Genomic DNA, 27,768 nt, shown 5'->3' with positions numbered 1-27,768 from the left:
TATTTTAGACTTTTTATAAAATGACAGACTTGTTTTGGGGTCTTGTTTTTTCCACAGCCGTTTACTACGTATTACAGCGGTGACTATATGTTTTCGTTGTCAAAATAGCCCCCCAAGGGAAACCAAAACCTCAAAATGAGTTGGCCAAAAGGTTTTATTGTTTGTTTGTTAGTTTTTTTTAGAGATGCATGTCTCTGGAAGAATTAACACAAACCTGTGATCATGTCATAATTCGTACCCTTTTTAATCACGTTTAAAAACAAAAACAAAAACAACCTTGTGATTTTCATTCCAACAGATGAAATATTGGAAGATGCGCGTCGATAATCAAGACAACCAACAGGCAAAAAACATCCCTTTAAAACACGTGTGTCAAGATCCGGTCCTCGAGCGCCCGAGTCCTCTGTTTTTGAGGTTTCTCTACTCCAACACACCTGATTCAATGACCAGGCTTCCTGCAGATCTTGCCGATGAGTTTAAATATGAATCAGCTGTGTTGAACGTGGGAAACCTGGAAAACATGCAGGAGTCAGGCCCTCCAGCACCGGACTTTGACACCACTGCTTTAAAACAATCCAATTAAAAAGGAAGACAAAAAGGAAAACCACTCAAAATGCAATTGGCAACTCAAGTAGAACACACAAAGTCAAAAGCTGCGGCTGTTTAGCTCTTTGTATTACGTAGTGTAGTAATAAATATTAGAAAAGCTTGGCACGATGACATCATCATGTGAGGCCTGAAATGATGAACAACAGAGGGTGAAAAAAAAAAAAAAAAAGAACGTTTATCCTCCATGTTAAATACCTTGAAGCTACATCTTTCCATGATTTGATAAAAATAGACATAAATATTTAGCCAACGGAGCCGGCTTGCACGCCGGTCCACGTTGCGTTCAAACGGTAGAAACAAACGCATTCATTCAAGTAGTATTCAATACTAGTGTAAACAACGTAGACATCACTATCGTATAGTGTGCATATGACGCCACGGTGAAACGTAAGCCGTTTATGTACCGATTCACTCCTAAAATGATTGTGTGGAATTTTATTTGTATTTTTTTTTTTTTTTTACTTCCTCACTTCTACGCCGCTCCGTCGGGGATCCACAGAACTTTATTCTGCTCCTGCTCCACGATGGTGACGATCTGAGTGCAAATGTACGAGACGCTGCCGCCTTGGACAACACCTGCAAGGAGGGACACAATAAAAGTAGGAGTGTGGCGTTATTAATCAGGAGGAGAAGATTTGGCAGGGTTGCGTCTAACGTTTGCACAAATTCACAATTTTGTTTGTTTATTTTTTGGGTGCTGACCTGTGAAGAAGCGGCTGTACTCCTGCTCCATCTTCTGGGCCGCCTCAAATTGCTCCTTGGAGAGCTTCTGCGAGAGTTTATCCCGCAGGTACAACGGATCCTTCTGCTCTCTTGAGGACACACACGAGATGGACGCCATCAATCCACGCACGCACGTCACTGTGTCAAAGCGCGCGCGCGCACACACACAACGAGATCCCACAACACAGTTTATTGCCGCGTGTTTTGGGTTTGGAGGGGGCGGCGAGTGTTTTGCTGCCCGCCCACGCGGTGAACCAACGGCACCAACTCCTGACCGGGCTTTCCCCTGGACAGCTGGCACTCAACTGATGCCGACGAGCGGCTTAGCGGGAATCAATCTCCTCCTGCGTGTTTTGGAGCTTGAGGAAGTGTGTTGGTGAGCGTGTGTGATTGACCGTGAGGGTGGGGGGGGGGTTGTGTCGAGTTAATCCCCCCCCCCCCCTGCCCCACCAATGTGATTGCAAATGAAAAATGAAAGCCCAATGTGGCTATGAACAGACATTCACAATTTTGTTTTGTTTTTAAACGCAGCCACTCCTCCAAATTGTCAATGAGAATGCAAGCAGAAAAGATTTGCAATTTAGTGTTAGCATTAAACGATCCTCTTTTGATCGAATTTATGCGTGACATTTGTATGCGTGCACCACACTGCCCCCTGGAGGTCAAAATGTGCACAACAGAAGCAGCACATATTTCTCAATATATCAACTCAATTCTAATCATAGATGACTTACAAAAGAAGAAGAAAAGAAGTGCTATATTTTAATGAATTGTATTCCCTGTTTAGTAAGAGTATGTCTTTTAAACAATATTTGATTAAAATAAATTCAATCAAATTACCATTTTTTATTTATTTATTTTTTTAAATTAGACATGGCGTTGACCCAACATACACACAACATTAAAAAAATTCAAATGCCAAAATGCATATATGCGGTGGTTTATGGTAATGTAAAATAAATCAATAAATACAATGATTACATCATTTCTTGCGGGAACTGTGGCAGGTGATTCAAATTCATATCCGATAGTAATTGTTGCGTTTGCGACACCATGTGATCATGAGGGGGGAAAAAAAAAAAACGTAACCAAAATAAGGCATGAGTTTACTCACTTGATCTGCTTGGCATTTTTGTATCGAATGAAAATGACGATTGGGTAGACGTAAACGCTGTGCAGGCGTTCGATGGCGTGCGCGGCAATGTCAAGCAAACAGTGAGAGTCCTGCGAGGGAACACGGCCACAGCGCGGAAGAACGCAACATCAGGATGTCAGGACACGCACACAAAAACAAGCACAACAAATAAAGCCAACATTGGATGTGCTTCACTTTGTGCACATTTTGTTTCGTCACAACCTTATTTCAAAACGGAAGAAATGCATTTCTTTCATCAAAATTCCACACTTATAATGGCAACGTGAAAAGCTCAGAATTGCGCACAGCCACACGGTCCAAACTGAGGCTGGTCATGTGATTTGTACGTTTTTGTTTTTTACATTTTTGATTAATAAAAAAAAAGGGGGGGATCCTGTAGGCAAGTGTAGAATTTTGGAGTAAGTAAAATGCAAAAAACGGTCAAAATATAGTGCTCTAAATATGTTCCACATGCATTGTACATATTGTATGTACATGTGATTTTTTTTAATTTTAAGTTTAAAAAAAAATATTTTACGTGATTATATGCCGTGACTGTATTCTATTTTGGCTGTAAAATAAAATATGTAAAAAGTGAAGCCTTGTAAATATTATGGATTGACATTTTAGAATTTTGAGGCGGGAAAATTGAATTGAACGCACGAAGAAAAAGGCTGTAACACCAAATGTGTACAAATAGAAGCATTGTGAAGACTTTCCCAAAGAGGAGTATTGTGAATGTGCGCACCTTCTCCGCGATCTCCTTTATGGACGCCACAGTGGTGACGTCAAAATGGCCGCTGCGTCGCTTGTAGTCGATGAAGACGCAGTCCTTCACGCCTCGCTCGATGGCCTGCTGGGACGCCTTCATCACCTCTACAAGACAAACACACGACATCATGATGGGCACCTTAACACCAAACGATGAAGGTCAAATGACTTTTTATGACCGTGGTTTCAAAATCCAATCAAACATCCCAGAATCGACAGCGAGAATGTTTTTGGCGTGAAGTTCGTCTTACCCGGCAGACAGCGACTGAACTTGGCGGGCACCTCGTTGACCAGCATGTCCTTGCTGGCCTCGGCTAGCGGCCCCAAGATCAGCACGGGTCTGGGGGCCGAGCACTCCACCTTCTGGACCCGCTGGTACACGAGGCTCACGCCATCTGAGCAGACCACAAGACAAAATGTGGTTTCTTCCCATGCGCAGCGTCATCGACACAAGCCCGCCGTCTCACCTTCCGTGATGGGCAAGTAGTCCGACATCATGGCTTCCGACGACATCAGATCCTTGCCGTCCTTGGACCCGTTGCGCTTGTGCTTCAGCCTCCGGCGAAAGAAAGACCTCCGGGCGGCGGCGGACAAAGTTTTGCCGCTGCCGTCGTCTTTCATGTCGGCCACGCTGTGTCTCCTGTAGAATTCCTGGTCCATCCTTGGGAGGCAAGAGAGTAGATTGAGAGAAGCAGGGCTGGGTATCGGTTCGAATTTCCTCAACCAACTCGATTTCGATTGACAAGAGCTCAGTTTGATTAGATTTTTTTCAATTCACTTCACTTCAATCCAATATTGATTAAGTCTTCTTAAATATCAAGGACATGATCAAAACTGCACAAACATTAAATTCCAAATTAAATTTTGCGGAGGAACGAACTGGTTAAATTATTTTTTTCATTTTTTAGATTTTTACATTTTTGGGATGTCTGCATTCAGTTTCTTTCCAAAAACATCCAAAATCCATCCATTTTCTGAACCGCTCATTAAAATGTTTTTAAAAAATGGACGGAGTGTTTTTCATATGGCAGCGACAATTGAAATGAAAATATTTTCACAAATCTAATTCAATAATCGCAAATATAAATTAAAAAGATTCGAGTACATTTTAAGGTAACAGTAAAATACAAAAAAATCGTTCAAATTACATTTTCTTATAAATTCATGCATGGGGAAAAAGAAATATTCAAATAATGGATTCATGATTTTATGAATGAATGATTATTGGATATTTTTAAAGCCCGCCCTTGACATGATGGATGGTCGACTGCAGCTTGAACTGACATGAATTTGCTGGGAATTTGCCCTTTCTCCAACTTCTGCGCCTTCTCGTCAAGGTGCCACGCCATCCAGTAGCCAAAGTTGCCGTTGGGCAGCGTATCGTCCACGTAGAGGATGTCGTCCTTCTTGAAGCTCAGCTCCTGCTCGCCGTCGGCCACCCTCTCGTAGAGCGATCTGGTACGAGAAGATTCAAAAGCGTTCAAGCACTTTTGTGAAGGTCCATGAAAGTTGCACTGCGGCTGCATCAGAGCCGTGACGGGATGCAGAAATATTGCCGCAACGGTTTGCGCTTTCGTGTCATTTCAGCAGAAAGCTTTTGTTTCAGGGTTGATTATTCCGGAAAAAAAAAAGAATATCATCTTACATACAGGCAAAGTAAAACTCTCATTTTGATTTGGTATACCTGATGAAAAATCCGTCTCCGGGTATCTCTCTGACGGCGGCGAGTTCGTCCACGCAGTTTTGTACCTTGAAGGTGACGCTTTCCGCGGGTTTTAACAATTCCAGGTAAGCCTCCTCTTTGGTTTTGTTCTTCATGCTGACGCCGTTGTACTGGTGGCAAAACAAAACAAGAGGAGTCAGTTGGCCAAACACAAGAGAAGCGGCTCAATGTGGAGTGACTCATCATTTGCAGGAAAAAGAAGGTGCAATACAAAGCACATGAATTACGTGACTCCGCCTCCCCCACACACACATTTTTTGCTTCTAAATGGGATTTAAGTACATTGATCAAATCTATTTGGCCCACTGAAATGCCATTCATTTGTTAAAGCCCTGTAATGTGTTGGTGTATTTTGGAACATGTTTTTTTTTTAACAGCAAAAATAGCACTCCATAGTATTGTATAAAAACACAGCAATAATTAAATTGAATGTGAAAAATTTAACCATTTTGGCAAAAGTTTTCACTTCAATTCGATGGACATTGTGCTGCTCCCTTTGCTGTGTATTTCTTGGCCACCAGGGGGCACCATAATCCATACTTAATACGCAAAGATTTGATATTTCATTCAAATAGCAGACACCAATGCAAGTTCTATTAGCCCGTCGATAGAATTTAGCATTTTGAAAATTTTCATTAGCATCAGATTTTCATAAGACAAAGTTATGCAGTTCGGTTAAATACACAAGATGTACATTTTTATGTTATATTCATCTGGATTTTTGAACTATTTTTTTTGGAAGAGTTGTTCACCAAATGCAAAACTCTATTAGAAAAAAAAGTCACATTTTAGCTTATCTTAGCTTAATAGCTTCCAGGTCATGTGACCTGTGAACCCCAAAATGGTGTGGGATAGTTCGTGCTGGGCTTCCCACATGCGATACGGCCGCCTCTTGTTTTTCAAACTCACATTTCTCAATATTTTCTAGGAATTTTGAGATGTAACAATTAGCATTTGCAACAACTACAAAAACCCACCATGACCAACCTACGGCGTGTAACTGATAAAACTTGCAAGTTGGGCTACTCTTAAGTCAAGGCAGCATATTGTAGCTAATACAGATGTTCAATACCTCCAGTATCAGGTCTCCAGGCAGGAGGCCGTTTGGAGTTTTCGCAGGACTGTCCTCATCCAGACTCTCCACAAAGACGCCGTACAGGTTTCCCCCGCAGATCTGCACTCCAAGCTCCGCCTGGATCCTCTTCAACCTCACCTGACGCGGCTCCGCCGTGCGACGCAAACCGGCAACGGGCAGCCTGAGCAGGAACACGACAGCGTTGCGATTTGATTTCACCATCCAAATTTGCAAATGATGAAATGGGGAACCTCAAAGAGGCGTGAGGGCTGGCGACGGGGGAGGTCTGCTGGGACGGGGGCGTGACGCTGCCCTCGTCCTGCTCGCTGAGGGCGTCGCCCACCAAGCGCTGGTCCGGTGTGCTGGCGCCGCTGTCCCGCGGGGTGCTGATGGACTCCATACGGGAGCTGACGAAGAGGAAATATTCAACAAAAGCGCTTTCCATGGCGGCTTTCCATGCCGGTTACCTGGATCGAGAGTGATTGCCCAGCTGGAACATGTGAGGGTTGTACTGAGCCAAAATGGTGACCGTGTCGCACTGCTGCCCGATCACCAAACGTGCCTGCTGCTCGTTGGCATTACGCAGGTTGATCCCGTTGAACTGGAGACGGTGAAAATTTGTCACGCCATCCACCGAATCAACAAGATTGTCTTTTCTTCTTTTTTTTTTTTTTTTCTACCTCCAAGAGCTGATCTCCGTACTCCAAATGAGCTTGGTGAGCGATGCTTCCCGTAGTCACTTTGGACACAAACACGCCGCCGTTCTCGCCGCTCACGATGGAGATACCCAGCGGCTCGGCTCCTTTTTGCACCGTCACGTTGCGCGGCTCCTCCAAATACGGCCTTGCAGGGAAACGGCAGAGGAGACATGCTCAACTCAACATTTGGCCTAATGGAAAGCAGCATGTTGACCCCCTTTATTTTTGGCCTGTTTTACTGCCGCTTCACAGTATTTTTTACCCATCCATAATGGTCAACTTTAATAAAAAATATAGTTAACGTAGCCAAATAATATTTTGCTGACATCACCGGATTTCTGACTTGCAAGAGGTCTTGAACATGCATCATGGTCTCAAAACAAGAATGTGTCGTCAAAGCCATGCAATCTGTTCAATTCAGGCTCAAGGGCAGTGATCGTCTCATCATGATGTCACGTATGAGTAATTGAGAGTTTGCAAAAATACCAACATAGTTAAGATTATTAATTCATTCAAACCCAAAAACATATAAATAAATGTATGTTTTTTTTATGCTAGAGCATACAGAAGGCTTTGATGCAGTTTCTGACCTGAAGAGGTCGCTTAAAGCAATGGTAGTTAATACAAAAAAGGCCAGCAGGTGGAAGCAGAGTATAAGAGATCAGCCATGTTGCAAACAAGCTGTTTCCCCCACAGTTAAAAACTGATTTGTGAATAATGATGAGACTTATCTATATTATAATGTTAATTGCTGTGAAATGGAAAAAGATAGAAATATACTTTTTTTTCCTGATGAAAGAAGAGACTCTAATCTTTCTTTTGGTTCCATGTTTTTATGGCAATAGAACACAATATTCTGTGGGCCTTGCCAAATCAGTCCAAATCCAGTAAAACAGTAGGGAGTGAAGGGGGTTGCTTCAGTGAAAATTGCCGCCAGTGAATGAGTTACAAAACCAGCAATTTTTGGGACTTTTCTGTTGCTCGGCTTGATAGCACCAACGTGCTCTTTGAACCTTAACCACACATTTTATACACAACTGTGTGGAAAAAAACAAGTTTTTAGTTTAGGTCCGAATTAGTGGCTGATTTTTCTGCCACCTTTTTATAGACAACCCGAAAAGGTCAATTAGCAACAAGAAACAAACCTCAAGCATCTCAAAGAGAGGAACTTGTGCCTAGCAGCCAGCCGATGTCTGACAAAGGGATTAGAGAAAAATCTGAAAGCAGGCAGACCAGGAGGGAGAAAAAGGAAGGAAGGAGTGACAGCAGTTTTTAATGAGCAGCAGAGAAGGAAAGCGGAAAAGACGCACGACCCATCACATGAGGATCTGTTTACTACTTTACGAGACACTTTATCAAGTTGAAGGCGGAGACAAATGGCGGGCGGCACGTCCCAGTTTGAGCAATGGTGTCTAAACGACCCGAGCAAGGGAGCCGCCTTACCCGTCCTTCCGGCAGTCAGTGATCGCCGTGCGGCTGACGGATATCCTGAGCTGCGTGGAGATGGAGCTCGCCGATTGGCTGCTGGCAAAGGACGCCGCGTCCAGGCCGACGGGGGACTTGGGCGGCGTTGTCGGCGAACTGCACTCTGAATGGGAGCGCGAACCTGGAGGTGCAGAAACGGGATTTTTTATTGATTTATTTTTTTATGTCCGTGTTGATGACGAGTTTTGATAGCACTGGTGTAAATGCACACGGTACCTCTGTCGGATCCAGTGGAGCACGGGTAACGAGTCGGTGGAATCCTAATGCGCTCGGCGCGGAACTGCAACGTACTCAGGGAGACTAAAAAGCATAAAAGAGCAATTAAACTTCTCCCTTGATAAATACTAATTAACATGGCTAGCAAATCTGACATTCTTTTGACTGGAATTGATCATATTTACCATCCTAATGACGGGTCATGTGTAAAACTGACGTTTACGGTGAAGTTTCAAGGGTGCTGCCATTTTATTATAGTGTAGGCATCATCATTTTCCTTTAGCAAATAAAATTTACATTTTGATGAAATTATATTTCATATAACCAATTATTCACAAATACACAAACGTCGACAGACAATTTAGTGTTTCATGAAGCTAATGAGCATTTTAACAGCACTGATTTCAAGAGTCGCGATGTCAAATCAAACCAAAACAAGGGCTATTGCGTACCCAGTCTGGCACTGGAGGGGAGCGAGTTGGTGCCGTGAGGCGTTCGGTTGGTCTCACCGCCGTCCCCGGCGAGCTTGTGGTTGAGGTCCACACTGTGGCGACCGTGATGCTGCAGGCTGAAACGCGCACTGGGTCAAAACTCGGTGGTTTCATTTCAATTATTAAACGCATCTCACTGGATCGGTACCTTGCGTGTAAATGTGTGTGGACGCTGGAAGTAGACCCTGGTGGGCAGTTGCTGGTCGGCGTCTCCTGACTCCAGGTGGGGTAGCCGGCGTTCCTCATCACGGACGTCTTGGCCGGGCACGGAGCTATGCCACGCGGCGCCGGGTCTGAAAACGAATGATGAAAAATGTCTGTTCATATACTGCAGAGCTCGCTTTAAGCGAGAAGCCAGGAAGGCTTTCTTTTTACGAGTGACATCTCGGACTTGAACAAGACGGCGGGCTGACGTTTTGCTGACTTACGTGCCACGGCGTTGTTGTAGCTGGGCGGCGTGAAGTGAATGCTGTAGCGATTATTTCGCATGGGGGAAAAGCGCAACAAATCCATCGGCTCGGGGGAGTGCTCGTCATTGGAGAAACTGTGAACCTGGAGAGGGAAAATATCAAATGGAACATTTCATTGAAACGTTTTGAATATTTACAAGGGCGGCCCAAAAGTAGATAAACAGGTTATCATTTTACATCTTTTCAATCCTACTTTACTTTGCTTAAAACTACTTTTCTGCCTTCCCTCCTTCAGTAAGTGTCCAATACTGCTTTCATATCTGCTTTCTTTGTTCTTGACTGAAATTATTTGCCGTTATTCACAAGACCTGGAAAACAAATCGAAAAGTAGAAACCTCAACTTACAAATTCAATTTGTTTTTCCGTTTTGTGAAATCAACTTTTTATTCAGTATCTGCTTCGTGCTCCTTGGGAGTGTTTTTATTTTGTATTTGTGCAGTTGTGAGTGTGACTCAGAAGCTTGCAAGCTTACAAGTCAAATTTGGGCTCACATCACCAGGCAAAAATGAATATTTAAGAAAAGAAACGGACTCGAAAACCTCGCAAGCCAAGCGACCAGCGTACCTACTTTCGGCTCAGCCTGTATAATAAAATGCGCAGTACATAAAACAGACACCGACTTCTTCGTTACATACCGGAACCGGGATATGCAAGGGCGTCACGTTCCGCCGCAGCGCCGGTGCCGATTTGGGCCGGTTCCTTCTCTTCTCCGGCGGCTCCCGGTGTTGACTCCCGTTGTCATCCGCCAGCGTGTTGGATTCTCGTTGCGAAGCGTCGGCCGAGCAATACAGCGGCTTGCCGCCCTCGCCTTCCATGACGGGACTGCTCCCTCGGCTCGGAGAGGCCGGGATGGTGGAGTCGGACGCCGAGCTGTTCTGCTGCGAGTGCTTGAACTTGAACGAGTCGCTCCTGGCCGGCGGGGTGGGCGGACCTTGAGTGGATTCGGCCCCCGAGCTCTGCGGCGAGTGTTTGGGCAGCTGAGAAAGCGACATGTAGTCCAGTTTTGGAGGCGCTTCCGGCCTCCTGAAAGTGTTCATGTCAAAAATGGACTTGCGCTGCTTGGATTTCTTATAAATGGAAAGCTGCACAGACTCCGGGACGGACGTTGCCGCAATCACTTTGGGCCAGGTGCCGCCGCCGGCCTTCCCCGGAGGAGCGCCGCGGTCGGTGAGCGCGGGCGTGAAGGTGAATGGCCGCCGGTGGAAATCCTGCCTCCTGTAGCCAAACTCCGCCAGGGGTTCCGAGGGGCTGCGGGAGTGCACGTGGTGACAATGAAGGTCGGCGTCGCTGTGCAATTCGTCGTCACCGCCGCCGCCGCTAACCCGGCACCTCATCTCGCAGTCGTCGGCCTGCGTGCAGCTGTGCTTGGAGCTCCGGGAGATTTTGCAGACTTTCTCGGAGTCCCGCAGGCTTTCGTATAAACTCTGGCCAGAGCAGCTCTGTGGCAGGAACTGTACACAAACAGAACATAAATCCCGTAAGCATACCCAACACAGGTTTTTACATCTCTTTCAACAATGTCCTGAATATTACAGTGACCCGCTCATTTCGCATTCGTGAATTTGCCCAGCTGGACAAATATTGATCAGGATTTTTAGTTTGGCTTCTTACAATCATAAAACCATTTGAAATTAAAGAAAGACAATTGGTTGAAAATGTGGCAGGAAAAATTATTCTTATAATTTGAATATATTATTGTGGTCGACTTTTTGGTTTGAACCACTCTCTCAGCTCACTTCAGCAGTGCATTGACACAAAGAAGCCACCAGAGGGAACCAAAGAAATATTTTTACGCTATGGCTTGAGCAAAAAATTAATAAAATAAAAAAAGGCAAATGGTTAATTTTCAGTTAATATTGCACACCTTACTTTGATCACAGGTTCCAAGTTTTGACTGAAAACAAAAAAGAAACTAAATTAATGAATAGTTTTCTTTAGTGTGCAGTCATCACCTTGGCGAGGGAGATGCTTAGCGACTCGCGGCACGTCCTCAGCAGAGCGTCGCACTCGGGCAGCGATTTGTTATCAAGCGGGATGCCGTTAATCTGAAATGAGCAAAAGCAAGGGCAGGATTGGGGATTTTTTTTTTTTCGAGGTGAATATCAGATGGTGCAGCAGGGGGTGCTGGAGACGCCGTATACTCACAGCGAGCAGCCTGTCCCCGACTGTGAGAGCATTGTCTCGGACTGCCGGACTGCCGGGCGCCAGGGAAGCCACAAAGACTCCGCTTTCCAGACAGATGCCACAGTCTGAAACGACAATGACAAGTCACCTCATTGCTTGTTAAAAGCTTTAACGTTCACTTTCATTTGCATATAATCTTTGAGAAATGTTTGTCTACAAATGTTTATTTAGTTATCTATACAAGTGTGCAATGCATCTTAACTCAATCATTATGAATGTACACATTAAAAAAATAAATTTTAAGTTGTGCATATTTTCAAACTGTGGATGTTACAGTGGCTTACTTGCAAAAAGGTAAATATGGTCTCTCAGATTAAAAGTATAGATGTTTTTTTTTTTTTTTTTTAGAAAATAATGAGTGAAAATAGCTCGGTTTGATATATTTGAGAAAGCCTGTTTTGCTAAAATGGATTGATGTCAAGCTTCAGTGAGTTGCATACAGATTGATTTCTATCCAACATTGCTTAGTCAGCTCATCCATCCATTTTCCAAACCGTATTGATTTCATCGCTCATGGCTCTAAGACCTTTGAGAGAATTTGGGAAGATGATGCAACCATGCCATTGCTGTGGTGCATTTTAGGTTCAAGCTGAAATGACACCGTAACATCCAAATAATGCGGCGATTGTTTTTGAACCTTTGTGTCCGGCGAGGTTTATCTGGACGGGAGTGGCGACCCGTCCCCCTAAAGACTTCCTCCGGCGGACCACCAAGTTGATCACGCCCTCGCCACTCAGCACCGCTTTGATGGCCTGCTTCCTGTCCTTGCTGGTCAGGTCCACGTTGTTGATCTTCAGCAGCCAGTCGTTCACCCTGCACGCAAAAGGAAGTGCAACACGGGTGAAATATTTTAACACCGCTCGGCAGAGGTGGGAAGTAACAAAATAGAAATCCTTGATTTTTGGTTAGCAGGTATGCGGGTTGCTGTTGTCAGACGTTTACCTTAATCGGCCTTCTGCTAGACTTCCTTTGTCCACCTTACTGACAAACACGCCGCAATCTCCAGGTAAATAAGGATCATTTACCCCCTCTGCAATGTCAAAGCCGAGTGCTTTGAAATCCATGTCCTGCATCAAGAGAAAGACAAAATGAGACCTTACTTGGTCCATAGGCTGCGGATAAAACCAGAGACGGTCCACTTACCCTGCGCTTCTCAAACTCTACAACTTCCGTCTCCCATTCAACCGAGTCCATGTCGATGGCGGAATCATGTGAACTGTGAGCCATCAGCTGGCGGAACCGAGCCTCCTTTTCCAATTGGTCCTCCATTTTTTCCCTGCATAGCCGAGACATGCACGCGATTTTCACATGTAATAGAAGTCTGTTGGGAATTTTGAGCTCAGCACCAATTTGGAAACAATTTCAAGTCAGTTGAGGAGCTTCTATTTGGTACAAGTAATGCCACCATCTAATAGAGGAATAATAATATATCTCAAACCACCAGGTGGCACTAAAGGACCGTTATGAGACTCAACTGCTACTCCCTTGACAACATGAGCTGATCTCCATGAATAGTCGCACCTATTGCGAGAACAAGAAAAAAAACACACACAAAAAAGACTCACTTGAGTTCTTTGAGCTCTCGCACGGCATCGTTCTTCTGCTTCCTCGTGTCGTCTAGATTCCTCAGCGCGTCGGCCAGGTCGCTCACGGCTCTGTCCCGCTCTCGTCTCAGGCTGTCGCACAATGTGCTGAAAACGGGGATGTCAAACTTGTTTTCAGTACGTGCAGCCACAAAACAGGAAAAGACACGCAAGGCACGTGGAAAATATCAAACGATCACCTCACCGAACACTTTCCCTCTCGCCGACGATCTTGTCCCTCTCCTGGAAAGCCCAGTCCCGGCGACACTTGGCTACCTCGGCCTCCTGCAGGGACTCCTTCAGCTCCTGACTGACGGCCTCATATTGCTTCCTCAGCATCTCGATCTCCTTGTTGGCTCGCTCCATGTCCAGAGTGGCCGAGTCTTGTTTCTGGGGGGGGGAAACATTGGAGAATTTATGCTAGCTGTATTGAGCACAGAAAGAACATCTAGGGAAGGAAGGTCCAAACTGAAAGTTACCTTTGACACGGCCTACAAGGATTTTTCAAAACAAAAATGTGGGTGTCAGGGGGCAATTTTTTTTTCAATATTTCAGCTTTTTTTCTTCTTTTTTTTTTTTTTGGACCAGCTCTGATTTTTCCTGGAAAACACTTGGGTTATCCCTGCTTATTAAATACATTGTAGGGTTTAATAAATAAATGAAATGAAAATTATCAATGTTTTTATAATGGGTGTCAATTATAGGCAGAGTTTTATTATTCACGGGACGGCCCAGTATCCTACAGCAGTGCTCCACTTTATTATTAGTAGTATAATTATTATAATTATTTTTGGGGGGGGTATTTAGCAATATAAATATATAATAATAATAATAGCAAGCTTTTCTAGATTTTCTAAAATAGTAACATTTCCCTTCAGGATAATAATCTAACAATCATTTGTATAAATTCTCTTTCTTCTAAATTTGGACTATTTGCTGCGGTTGAAAAGTGGGTCAGGCATCATTTAATTAAGGAGAAATCTCTCTGTGGTCTTGCTCTACATGGAGAAAATAAACAGGGAGTTAGGGAGAGCATTAATTAAGCCCGTGGCTGAACTGATTCCTGCAGAGTTTATTGTTGGGATTAATTATTCAGCCTCCAGAGAAGGAAAAGCCGTATGCACTGATCATTTTCTGATGGGGGGGGGGGGGGGGGGGGAGACAATGTGTGGACGCGTGACAGCAGCTAAAAAAAAAAAAAAGACTATTATATTAGATGTGATGAGAGGATTATCGTCAGGCAGGGGAAAAATCAATCCGTCCATTTGTATATAAATCTGCCGTCTGTGTGTACCTGTCTGGCCTGGTAATACTCGCGCAGCAGCTGGTCCCGCTGGATGATGGCCTCCGTCCTCTCCTTGCGGGCCACGTCTCGCTCCTCGCGCACCGTCTCCATGTCCTTGCAGGCCTGGCTCAGCTCCTTCTGCGCCTCCGCCTTGTCCTTCACCTCGTGGCAGTACTTCTCCAGAAGCTCGTTCTTCTCGCAGACCGCCCGGTCCCTGTCCATCAGCGACGACGACAGTTCCTGAATAAAAGGCACAAACTGAGAAACCGCCGATGGATTGTTGGACCCCACCGGGGATCTGCCAGCTGTTTGTAATGCTGCCAGTGGTGGCAAGTACCGTTTTTCTTGTCACCATCAAATTTTGAACACGTTTGTCCGCGACAAGACAAACGGTTTGAGAGTATAACAAGGGTTTGAGAGTGTCTGGCAAGTGTGTTTGCAACGTTTTGCAACATTGAACGAAGCCTGAATAAAAAGTAACACTCACTATAAATGCAAAAAGATCAGTAGAAAATTTAAGAAAAAAAATAGGACAATTATTACTCCAAATAAGAAAAAATATCTGCCAACAGAACAAGAAAATGTACTTAAATTTACCTATAAGATTTTTAAAAATAAGAAAATAATACTACGCCCACATCAACCACAGCGGTCTTGAAAATAATATTTTTAGACTAAAAACAAGTAATATTGACTTTCTTTCTTTAGGTTAAATTTAAGAAATGATATCCTACTTAAGATTTCACTTTTTGCAGTACTTGCACGCGCCCTCACAGGCATTATTAAGGCTCGGACCACGAATAACGCGCGCCACTACGGGCGTTACCTGTCGGAGGGCCTCCAGCTCCTCGTTGGCCACCCGCCGCTCCGAGGACGTATTCTTCAGCTTGGCCTCGGCCGCCTCCAGCCCGGTCTGGAGCCGCTCCACCTCTTTGATGACCTGGTCGCGTTCGCTCATGATCAGGCGGTACTCGCTGATGACAGAGTCGTGCTCCTCTTTGTACTTGTCGCACTCCTTGGCCGCTTTGAGCTGCTGGGTTTTGAAGCGCGTGGCCTCCGACTGCAGCCGCTCCATCTCGCGCTGAAGCTCCACATTCTGGGCGGCCGCCTTGGACAGCTCCTGCTGGTCCAACCTGGGACAGACGGTATTACACAGGTGGGAGGAAGTCACATTTGAAGTCGTTTTGATTTTTTTCCCCTTCCCGTACCTCCGTATAGACGACGAGTACTGCTGCTGGTAGTGGATGGCGGCGTCCCTTTGCTTCATCAGCACGTCCAGCTGCTTCTGGAGGCGCCGCTTGTCCTCCTCGGCGTGGTCCAGGCGACTGAGGTCGGCGTTGTGGTTGGCCATTTTGTCGTTGTACAGCTTGCGCAGACCCTCGTAGTCGCTCCTCACGCTCTCCAGTTTGTCCACGGCCGAGTCGTACAACTTATTCAGGGCGTCTGAGGAGCCTTCCCGAATCACCTACAAATGAACACACAAACTCTAACGATGCACGGAAAACAATAACAGAAGAAGAACGCTTGAATATTAAGTGGACAAAAAGTTGTTTTTTTTAACAAATGGAGAAAAATACTACTCAATTGCCCGGTGGGAAGAACGAAAGCGTTCTGAATTCAAATCTGTGGATAAAGTTTTTAAAAAATTAAAAAGTACAAGAAACTTTAATTTCTCTGAAATTGTTCAATCCCACCTCAGGCAGACTGCTATTTAAGTTTTCTTTTTATTCATTTGTTATTTAGCTACAATTACAAAAAAAATATTTTCACATAATTTATCTTTCAATTTGCTTCATAAGCATTTAGCTTAGCATTCATCTTAGCATTCAGCTTTTAGCATTCAGCTTCAAGCATTCCAACCCAATTTCTGCAGAAATTGCACTTAGTCTAGCATTACAATAAAAAATATTATGAGAATTTTTTTTATTTATCAGAATGAAGTCAAAATCCTACAAGAAAAAAAGTTTTTTAAATAATCAGAAGAAAAAAGCAGTAATTTTAGAATATAGAAAAATATTACAATAAAAAACTAATTCCATGAGTCTAAACACTAAATATGATAAGAAACAACTTCTGAGAAAAAAGTTGTGACAGGACAAGAAAAAAGCGTAATTTATGAAAATTATGAGATTTTTTTAAATGTATACCTTATGATATTAAAATAAAAATATTACAACAAAAACTTTTTAAAATGTAGGCATAATAAAGTAAGAAAAGAAAATAGTCATCGTAAAAGTGTACTGATGAACAACTAACAGAAAATACATATTACTTGTTTTAAGATTCGCCACCAATATTAAGTGACTAATTATGGCGCCCCCTGCTGGTCATGTACCTGTTGGTGCAGCACGCGCATATCGGCAACTTCTCGCTGGTCGTCATCGCGCAGCCTGCGCAGTTCCTCGCAGGTCTGCTTGCCGTGGCTGTGCTCGCGCAGCAGCTGCACGTTGTCCAGCCTCACCGCCTCCAGTTCGTCCTTCAGCTGGCTGTGCTCGCCCGCCAGGCGGCTGTGCAGCGTGCTGAAAACATTTGGCCACAACATTCGATCACAAAAATGAATTCTGTAGAAAAAGTGATTCTCAAAATGTGCTAGGTTGGCTCCCTCTAGTGGTACGTTAAAAAAACAACAATTGTGAATCCAATGGTCAAATTGTGATTCAAGTTACAGTGGCTTGAATTTTGTTCCAACCTAGTAAAGTCCATTTGTGAAGTAAACAAATGTGTGAACACTAACCAATCGACATGGCTTAAAGCGCTTTGCTCATTTCGTAATGCCCCTTGGCACACAGACGCCACCAAACCAGCTCCAAGAGCAAAAAGGTTAGCAGTGAAGAGAATATTGTTTTCCCAGGACTTGTGCAGCCTAAAAATAGTCTGTGCGGTTGAGTCTGTCAAAAGGCCAGATGTTCGAGTTCGAGCTCATTACCGTGCTAATTACTCAAATTGTGCTGACAGTCAAACCATCTTCTTATGCAACAACACTTCAAAGTGGAACTTGGATTGTGCGGCAGAAAATTAACTTTGTGATGTGGCTCGCGCATGACAAAAATCATAAGTCAAACACGAATGGAAAAAAAAAAAAAAGTTCTCATTTTATGAAAATAAAGTTGAAATGGGAGAATAAGTAAAACAGCAATTCAAAGAGAATGAAGTCTGAAGTATTATGGGGGGAAAGTAATTGAAAATAAGGTCAAAATATGAAATAGCTTTATGGGAATAATGTCATTACTTGAATGGAAAAACAACATCTGAAAAAACACAGGGAGCTAATTTTAGACATTAAAAAAAATTCTCAAATACGAGATAAAAGTTTTGATGTGATTTGTTGTGATGACTGCGCATTGCAAACGGTCCCCAGAAGGAGCGGCTTTAGCACAGCAATGATTTGAACAATAATCTTCTGTTGACATCTGTGTGTTTGCATCGCGGCCAGATGTTGCTCAGGAGGAGAAAAAAGGGACCGGCTTCCCTTTTTTTCTTAACCTGTCGAGGCGACACAACAAATGCTGTGCCAGTGGCACGTGGGTCGGGACGCTAATTACAGAGCATCATTTGGCTGCTTCAAGGCGGGCGTTACTTCCAAACGTTGGGAGGTTCGGCTTTGAAAATTGAAAAAAGCAGTCGCTGGGTTGCAGACTCGCTCTCGGGCTATCACAAAGATGAAATTAAGTTGATGGAACGGCTTTTTAAGGCTTAACTCACTCGGCAGCTTGCGGACGGCGATGGGGAGTTCATCCCTATTACTGTCACACAAATAAAATCTGTTCCGTGCAATCTGCTGCGAATAAAAAATAAATAAATACGCAGGCTGCCGCCCAGAAGTGCCGCCTTTTGAAAAATGCAAAACCCCCCCAAAGTAACCGCAGTCAAGTTAACCTAAAAGGACAATGCAACTGTTTTTAAAAAGGATTTTATGAAGCCAAACAAATGGCTAAAACACATTGTTGTGAATAAAGTCAAAATATTAAAAGAGTCACAATATGAGTGAAAAAATATTAAGAGAAAAAAATGCTATTTAAATATTAAGAGAAATTAAGATGTAATTTTATAAAAATCTATTTGAGATGTTGTAAAAAGGTAAAATTTTAATTTTATGAGAATAAAGTCTGACCATTTCAGGGGAAAAAATGATAAAAAAATATTTATTAAGAAAATTTTAGTAGGAATTCCAATTTTATGACAATAAATTCAAAATATCAGGTCGTAATCTGATTGTAGATTTGTTGGAATCAAATCTGAATATTATGAGAAAAAAAAGTTATACATTTATGAGAATCAAAATGAAATGAGAAAAAGTTGCGCATTTATGACAATCCTGCCACTTCAAAATATTACAAGAAAAGAGTTGCAATTTTATGAAGTGGCAATATTGGAAAAAAATACAGATAAAGAGAGAATAAGAGAATAAATTCAAATAAGAAAAAAAGAATTTCAATGACAAGGTCAAAATATCATTGTAATGTTAATATAGATTTGAACTCAAATTGTAAAGACAAACTATTAAAATAGGGGAAAACCCCCAAACATATGTAAACAAACATGGAAGTATAAATATGTTGCGTGTTGCAAAGTCGGTGGCAGCAACTCACTGGTAGAAGTCTGCCTTCTTGACGGCCTCCTCGCACCTCTTGAGGGTGCCGCTGTGCTGGTTCTGCAGTGACTGCAGGTCGGCCATGGCCTTCATGCACTGCAGCTTCAGCCGCTCGTAGTCGTGGCCCGCTTTCGAGTTGGGCCTGTGACGTAAACACGCGCGGCAACTTTGAAAAGGCACAAATATTGGTGCTAATGGAAGAAGCGCGTTCAAATTTGAACAAGCTCTAAAACGTTTCATAAAACTCAGCATGAAACAAAGAGAATTGCAAAAAATTATTTAAACAAACCACATAACTTGTTCTTGGGAACGTCTGCTAGCTTAATGCTAACACGTAATGCAAAGTGCCATCAACGGGCGGCCAAATCTAGCATCGGTGTTGCGGTGTGTTGACGTGTGCCTTGAAGGGGCGTGGCATCACGAACATCTGCTCAACCCTCCTCCCGCAAGTGTTTTCATTTTGTTTCGATGGCTCACAGCGACATTGCGGAACGTAAATTGCAACAGTTGGAAATGTAACCGCGACGCGGCAGAAAGACGTTGATTTCTACAATGTTGATTCCAGTTCAACTTCGCTTTTAAATGCTAAACCCGCTTGCCTCCGCCAAGCGTTTGTTTACTATAAGAATGGCGGCGACGTCACGGTGGCGACGCACCTGCAGTCGTCGAAAGTGCTCCCGGGCGAGGAGAGCGCCAGCCGCTTGCGTAGCTCGTCGCGCTCCCGGGTCACGTGGCGCAGCTGGAACAGGACCGTCTCCATTTTCTCGTGCGCCCGGTGACCGTCCGCGTGAGCCAGCGGCGGCGAGGAGGCTGGAGTGGGCGTACCTGCCACAGTTAGCCACGTGATATGCTGCCACAACAACGACCCTCGCCCGTTTTCCTACTTTCTTTTTTCTTTCCTTCTCGTACCCCGAAACATGCCAACAATGCAACATTCTTTCTGCACTCACGCCATTAAGCAAAGCTCAGTTTCTATTTCAGTCAGCACAGTTGAGTCAGGGGGTGGCCAAAAGAAGCAGGTCTGTGTGCGCGCGCGCGTGCGCGCCGTCACTAAATCCCTCTCACATCTGTGTAATCACCAGCATGTGCTCCGTGTGAACAGGCAAGGGCCAGTGGCTAATATATAGCCGCGGATTCCAGCAAGTGGATGATGGTTGGGTTCGCTGCGCCATGTTTGCGCCACTTAACTGCGCACTGCCTCCGTTTGCCGCCTTGCTGCTTGCTACGCTGCCCCAACTGGAGAATAGTGAAATATGTAATAATTATTTGCGATTCATTTATGGAGAAAAACATTCGCTGAAAAACCTAGATCGCATTTTTTTGGTAGCAGATAAAACAATGCAGTAGATGCTGTTGCTACTTTATTCATACATGCATTTAATTTAAATTACCTTTACAGATCCTATTTACAAATCATTTACAAGTTACAGTAAATTACCATCTGCACACTAACAAATTTAGTTTTTTTTTGTCAAACAAACTATGCACTGAAACATTTCCATCTTTTTGTTGATACACTAAATACATCTATTTATTAAAAGTTTTATATTATGTTTGTACAAAATTATTTTATAAATGAATTACAATTCACAGTAAATGCTCATCACCATTGGCAAACACACCAACTAGCAACATTTTCTATAGCACAAAAACAATTCTGAGAATTTTACCTATTCGTATTTTAAGGCTTTTTTGTGTGAATGGACCGATACCGTTACGGTAGATAATATTGACAGATACTTTATTCATGTATTCATTAAATTTATTTACAATTTACAGTAAGCACACACAAACCTACGGAAGAGGATTAGGGCCAACGAAGATAAAAAAAAAAATGTTTGGAAGGATTCTCACTTTAAAGTGAGAATAATAGTAGCACTAAGTCAGAATTCTGAGAATAAAGTGAGAATCCTGCCAAACTTTTTTTTTTCTCTCCCCGCTGGCCCTAATCTTCTTCCGTACAAATCAGCATTGCAAACTCTTAGTTGCGATTTTTCTGTTGAGCAAACAATTTGCAAATTAATTTGCCTATATATTTGGGCTTTTTTTTTCTAAGAACTTTAAACTTTTAGATTCTATTTATAAATTGGCTTTACAACAACCATCAATGCGCTATTGTCAAACTTTTACTCTTCCAAGAAACTATCCGCGTATCAATTAAATCGCTCGAAAGCAGTGGAAAAAAAACTGAGCAAAGCACGTGGGCAAGGAAAGTTCTCTGTTTTGCATTGACCCTCAATCACAATTGTAATATTTTATAAATTCCCCATCTGGAAACTTCTTGGAAATGTTCCACCCTGTAACTGACTCATCTGTTGCTGACTGGAGTTTAGCGTTCTGAACAATCACGATTCACAATAATGAAAAGTTGCCAGCTCACCAACGCTGCTGAGAGAGCCGCTGCTCTCAGAATCTGACGGCATGGTGGACAAGACGCTGTACGTGGACCCTGCGAGGAAGCAAAAAACAAGCCGTCAGTCAGTCAGTCAGTCAGCTGATCATTGCCGGCATTGGACCGAACATCTCGGCTTACGTTCAGAAGCCTCGACGAGGAAGGAAGAAAGAAAAACAACAAGAAAAGTCCAGCCAGAGGAATAATAAGGTGGGACTTTCCCCAAAAATGGGGACGACGGGCCGGCGGGCCCGACGGCAGAGTGTTGCTAATTATCGGTCGGGCCGGCAGCTTGAATAGCGACTGGCCCCAAAGAAGCCGCAGCCTTTTATCCGTGGTGACAAGATCACACAGCAGCCCAATGGAAGCCCCCTCTTCTTTTATAGCTCACTGTGTGACTCACAAGTGACAGTCGGGGCATAAACACAAGACACTGGAGGAAGCCGTTGTTCGAGAGTCAAGTCAGCTGGGAAAGCTCAACACTGTCCTTATTGTCGGACGGCAATTGTCAAACATGCATACAAATCAAAGTGGGTACAAAATGATGTTCAATTGGTCACAGGATTGTGTCGGTGAAGGCGCCAGAAGCACGTCTAAAGACATTGCAGCGGAAAGCTTACAAGCTGATGTTTGAAACCAGTTTTGCATTGGAAATGATGGAAACAAATGCTCTTAAAATTTCCTGTTGAGCTTTTTTGAAAAAGTATCAAGAAATCTTTTTTTTTTTTATACGGATAATCATACGTGTACAGTGAACCTCCACGTTTTTGCATTTACAAATTGGGCTTTTTTGCAAATTTTTTGGCATCTCATCCTTAGTTAGTAGCGTAAAAGGTCAAAACTGCTGCTTTGTGCTCAAACCAAAGCAATTCAAGTATGACTTTGTTGGCGCCATCTTACAGCAAGCAAATACGTTGCAGTGACAAGAGGATTTTCATTTTTAGACAAAAGCAAACACCTTGCCGGCAACTAACCAGCGTCAATTACTAACACATTTTCACCATTTGAACATTCCGATTAATAACGCAACTTTATAAAGTGCGGAAGTGCCAATGTGGAGTAAACATTTTCGACAGGTGAGAATATCTACCTGACATCTGATTCTAACAATATGCGGTGCTTTATTTGTATTTGAACTATGTTGAATATAAAGAAAACACACATTTAAAACATAAATAAATAAATAAATTGACTGCCAAGTACGTTCGAATGTTTTACACAATACCACACGATGGGAAAATAATATCCTATGTTTGTTGCATTTAGCCTACAAGTACGTTCAAACGGATTTGAATGTTCAAACTTATTTGCGAATGAGAGTATGTTTTATGTAAAATAATAATAATAATAATAATAAAAACTAACAAAACACCCTAACAACAAAACAAGGGTTATGAGTTACGTACTCACTGTTGCGTGATCCACTTAAGAGGAAAGCAGCAGCACTTGCAAGCATTTAAAGACGACTGGCTGACTCCAAAGTCAAGTGCATTACGTTCATACCAAGTAAACATGCGACAGGCCAAAATCGGATCGGATATGTGCTCCCTCTTACGTGCTCCAGTTAGGAGGCGGGCTCATTTGGAGTCAATTGGAGACGTTTCAAGCATAAAAGAAAAAAAAAAAAAAACTAATCTCACTTGTTTTCAAAGCAGTACAAATGCTGCTGTGGTCCTTTTCATGCTAGTTGTTAGCCATCATGCTTTCAACTGAATGGCAGCTTTTGCGCAACATTACAAATTGTGTTACAGTCGCAACTTAAAAGGTTCCACTGCATTTGCGGCCATCAGGAAAGAATAGAAGCCACTATTTCTCCCATTTAGGGCTCCAAAACTCCCGCTAGTAAAACAGACGATCAGTTTGATTCAGAATCGTGTCCCCCCCCCCCCTCACCCCCCAAAGTCAGGCGAGGAGGAGTGAAAGAGGGTAAGAAGAAAAAAATGGATGTGCCTCGGGAACAGCGACATCCCATGGATCAAGCCGTCTTTTGTTCTGATGCTCGCTAAAGTTTCCCATGACCGTTTGAGAGAGCGTCAGCGCCGGGCAAGGTTCACCGTGGAGCCGGCTCGCCCGTACGAGGGTATGAGTCATGTGTGCTGGCTCGCTTCTGACCTTTGACACTCCAGTGTCTCATCTGGGTTCATCACATGGAGTGAATTCTCGAAAAGTGAAAGTCGGAAGTCTAAGCAACGAACCCTTTGAAGACAAAAATGTGTTTGACAAACTAATCTGCTCATTTTTGCACTCATCATTAGCTTCTCTGTTTTAAATGTACAGTTCAGGTTAAATTGTTTTTAGGAAAATGCAACATGTTTGACCCGTTTGCGTTCAGTGTGGGAATTTCTTACGTATGCGTACGTTCCCACAAAAATCCAAAGCTCAAATCATGTTGTCCCTTTGAAATGAATGGAAATGCTGTTAATCAGTTCCAGCCATCGGAAAACAAATGTTCATTTGGACTTGATAAAAGTATACAGCAATTACATACTAATTAAATAGAATGTAAAGAACCAAATAGTTTTTGCACCTGCTTTTAGTGTGAGCGACTTGGCCAATGGGTGACAAAATGTTGTTTTTTTTCACAAATAATGTAAATGAAATAGGATAAGCTGTTAATGTCGCATGTGCAGCGTTTTTGTTCAAATATCCGTTTCTTAAAGCGTTACGACACCAAAACATAGCCGATGCTCCTTAGCCCGTCTATGGCATTTTTCATTATCAATTAGCATTAGGCTAAGTTAGGTCGCTTGCACCACTGTAATTGATTTTTCTTTTCTGTCTTCTTCAAGGTGATGTTGTCACCCTCGCGCTCCTCAACTGGCAGGCCGCCGCCGCCGCCGCCGCCGCCGCCGCCGCCGCCGCCACCGACTGGAAGCCTTCTGTGGTGGGCCAGTGGCATTGTTTGCTTCCAACAAATGCTCAGTTTTGTCTCATGCGTGGCAAGCGCACATCTCCACGCACAGCCGGCGTACGGCTGCTGGCCGTCACATTACGGCGCTCACAGAAGATCTCGCTCAGCCCTGCGTCCACGCCGCTGGACATCATATACTATAGTAGGCCTTGAATCCCATTTAAAGGCGGCCACACGGGGCACACGCTTGCATGGGAAATGATTTGAAGTTAACGATGTAAGCGGAGAGAAAGTGAGCGGCTACACACCTTGTTTGCAACCGTTCTCCTCCTTTTTGCATGCACACACCGGAGGAACCTGTCTGCCCTGTACTCGGCGTCGACTCTGCCCACTTTTTGCTGCACCCCTCGCGCGCTGGCGCACAAAAGAGCTCTTTAGCGCATCAGTGCCGGATTTTCACGTGCGCTGCCTAATTGTGAAATGCAGCGAGAAAATAAATGGTAAAAAGCCCCAGTGCACGTCCTCCTATAAATAATACGGGGAGGATAAATGCATAATTGACACGTCGCCATTCGGCTCACTGACGAGAGCAGAGGGTCGCAAACGAGATGGGATGCAAATATGGCTGCAAATGGAGACACATTTTCAGGGATAATATTGAAATCACTTTGGCACAAAAATACAGAACATAAAAGATATTTTGTGTTATCAGGAATACAATGAATTGTAAAAAGTATTTTTTTTTTTTTTAAATCATAAAATGTCATCCTAGTTGAATGTATGCAACTACAAAATTGTTTAATAAAGCAAGAATTCACAAAATTGAAGGTTGCCTTTTAGCCAGCTTCGGGTAAGCCGTCGCTCAAGTGAAGTGGGGGGAAAAACGGAGCCATTAAAGATCCTGTTGCCTTCACCTGTGGGCAAGGTGAGCTTATGGCCCCGTCCGGACGGAAGCAAAGCCGGTTTGGTTCCTCAAACAAATCTCGTACACGCAGAAGCATTTCAAGACTTGCGTGTGTCCAAAACAAGACGCTGAGGACGTTTAACGGCTGTAATGTGTATGCCAAGTCTGGAGAGGGCGCTGCAGCGCAGGCAATCTGCGACAATGCGACGTCATCGAGCTGCGGCCATTACGTCATCGCTGGAGGCGTATCCTGCATGAGGTGTCCAGACGGACGCGTACGGGGCGCGTTTTGAAATCTGTCCACTCTGGAGCCCGCCTTTCAAACGTGATCGCTTTCAAGCTCCGAAAGCGCGCCGGCATGCAGACGAACGGACTAAACGCTAAGAAACTTGCGAGGATACATTGAAACTGGCTTTCGTGTGGACGGGGCCTATGACAAAACAAAATGTTCATATTTTTGCTTAATTAACTTCTCATTCATTCCCACTGAAAGATTGCAATTGTCCAAACATCACCACCTCCACTTCCCATACAGAATTATTGGAAATTTTCCAGCATTTTAAAAAAGCGGTCTGTACGGTTAACGATGCGAAACAAAACGTTCTTGTGTGCGTGTCCATGTTGACCTTTTGTCCTTACAAAGCAGCGCAGGCCACATTGATTTGGTTAATGGTTAGATTGGCTTTTAGGTCCATTAAAACATGCAGACTCTGGGAAGGGGTAGAGAACTTGGGGGGGGGGGGGGCGGCAGTTGGAGTCAGGTCAAAATTGATCCCTCTGATTGACTGATGACCAATCGCGGGCGTTTTTCTGCCTTTTGCCCCAAATCAGTTGAGATGGGGCAAACAAATATGTTGAAGCCTAAGTATTGATTGCTGGAACCGGCAGCCTTCAACAGTACCCAATATATTGGAATAAGTGTTTATGTATTTAGGGTTGACTTTTTCAGCAATAACAGAAAAAAGAATAAGTAAAAAAAATATTGACAGCCCCTAAAATGATTTGTAATTGCCTAAAAGTGATGAAAGATGGTAGTAAGAGACTACAAATTGTTTCCTTGGCTCCAAGATATGTTACAAGCACTGAATAAATTCGGGGGGGGGGGGTGGGGGGGAGAGTATGTGCAAATTTGCAAAAGCTTAACTGATACAGTATATCTATACACGTTTTGTGATAGTTTGTTCAGTGGCGTTCCACGTTCTAAAAATAGTTGGGTAAAAAAAAACTTTGAATTATTTGACCCCAAAGGTTCGGTCAAATTAAATTAATAATCCACAAAGCAACCCATTTTGGGGGGTTGTTTTTTGGGTTATTCATTTGACCCAACTTTTTGGGCTAATTGAATAAATCAATTTAATTTGGTCAAAAAAAGAACCGACTAACCCAAAAAGTTAAATAACCAAAATATTTATTTAACCTTAAATTGGGTCAAATTAAAAATAAGAACGGAATAGCAACGGTTGTGTTGTTCATTCATTTGGCCCAACTTTTTGGTTAATTGAATAACACAATTGAACTGACCCAACTTTTTGAGTTAATGAAGCCAAAAAGTTGGGTCAAATTCAATTAACGACCCACAAAGCACCCATTTTGGTTTTCTTTTGTGGGTTATTCATTTGACCCCAACTTTTGGGGTCAATTGAATAACCCAGAAAGTTGGGTCAGTCCCTCTTTGACCCATTTTGGGTTCTTTTTGACCCAACTGTTATTCGAGTGCATGAAATGTTTCGACTGTCAAATATCCACTTTGGCTTCATAAAAGTGAGGAAAATGCACGTTTGCGTCTTACCGGTGCTGCGGACCACGGGCCCGGGCCTGGGCCCGCTACCGGTGCCGGTGAGTAGCACCGGGCGCAGGTGAGGGTTGGTCTCCTCCAGGGCCGAGCAGAAGTCGGCGAAGTGGTCCCGGTCTTTGCGGAGCAGGATCTTGACGAGGAGTTCCACTTTCTCCGCCCCGCAGCCGCCGCCGCCGCCGCCGCGGGCCAGCTCGTGTCGCTCGGCCGGGTTCAGCGTGCCTCCCCGGGACAGGACCTCCACGAGCTGGTCGGCGTCCGTGACTGACTCGGCCAAGTTGCGGTGACACTTCTCCAGAAAGTCCCTGTGCCGCGGATCCATGGCTCCCCACCACCACCGCCGCCGCCGCCCTCGGTTCGCTTGTGGCTAATCAAATCCTTCCGCCAGAGACTTTCGAAGCTTCAAGCAAGAAAAACAAGACGAAGAAGACGGAGAAGGAGAGGCGACCCGGTTCGGTTGGTGCTATTAGACGACGAGTAGCCATGTTTGTTGACGGCGCCGAGATGACAACACTTTCTCTCTCTCTCTCTCTCTCTCTCGCTCTCTCTCTCTTTCTCTCTCTCTCTCCGTCCCTCCCCAGGGTAATGGTCGTCGTCAAAGCCGCGCTCGCTCGGCGCTATGAGACGTTTCCCGAGTGCACGCCAGTTGTTGGGACATGTTGAAAAGTGGTGGCAAAGTAGTGGCAACTCGATTCGTGGTTCGCGTGGAGAGCCCGAGCAGAAGAAGACGAAACACTCATGTTTCCAAGCACGGGACTTCTTTTTTTTTCTCTCTCTCTCTCTCTCTCTT

At 43.9% G+C, this 27,768-nt stretch overlaps 1 protein-coding gene across 2 annotated transcripts; it reads right to left on the bottom strand.

The window, feature by feature from the left end:
* Positions 1-220: 220 nt before the first annotated feature.
* On the bottom strand, positions 221-27,753 carry LOC147156292 (disks large homolog 5-like). 2 transcript variants are annotated; one of them, XM_086064318.1, is made up of 34 exons: positions 26,976-27,753; positions 21,420-21,488; positions 19,696-19,864; positions 19,038-19,181; positions 16,784-16,967; positions 15,657-15,913; positions 15,275-15,581; positions 14,458-14,688; positions 13,369-13,553; positions 13,146-13,271; positions 12,724-12,856; positions 12,523-12,647; positions 12,218-12,393; positions 11,542-11,645; positions 11,349-11,441; positions 10,032-10,847; positions 9,355-9,478; positions 9,075-9,219; positions 8,888-9,003; positions 8,436-8,519; positions 8,178-8,340; positions 7,880-7,951; positions 6,717-6,879; positions 6,504-6,637; positions 6,288-6,443; positions 6,034-6,217; positions 4,923-5,071; positions 4,523-4,693; positions 3,706-3,899; positions 3,490-3,633; positions 3,216-3,343; positions 2,447-2,556; positions 1,312-1,421; positions 221-1,185 (listed from the first exon to the last, which is right to left on the bottom strand). In XM_086064318.1, the coding sequence occupies exons 1-34, from the start codon at positions 27,298-27,300 to the stop codon at positions 1,082-1,084; spliced, it is 5,895 nt and encodes a 1,964-aa protein (XP_085920444.1). In that variant the 5' UTR covers positions 27,301-27,753; the 3' UTR covers positions 221-1,081. The 2 variants fall into 2 exon arrangements, with proteins under 2 accessions (XP_085920444.1, XP_085920445.1); XM_086064319.1 differs by lacking the exon at positions 7,880-7,951.
* Positions 27,754-27,768: the final 15 nt, after the last annotated feature.

The sequence above is a fragment of the Leptonotus elevatus genome, chromosome 20, assembly GCF_054856555.1.
Source record: "Leptonotus elevatus isolate MCC_2025b chromosome 20, RoL_Lele_1.0, whole genome shotgun sequence".
NCBI classification, from domain to species: Eukaryota; Metazoa; Chordata; class Actinopteri; order Syngnathiformes; family Syngnathidae; genus Leptonotus; species Leptonotus elevatus.
The sequence above is the reverse complement of the archived record's forward strand: the minus strand, read 5'-3'. Positions and strand labels throughout refer to the sequence as shown.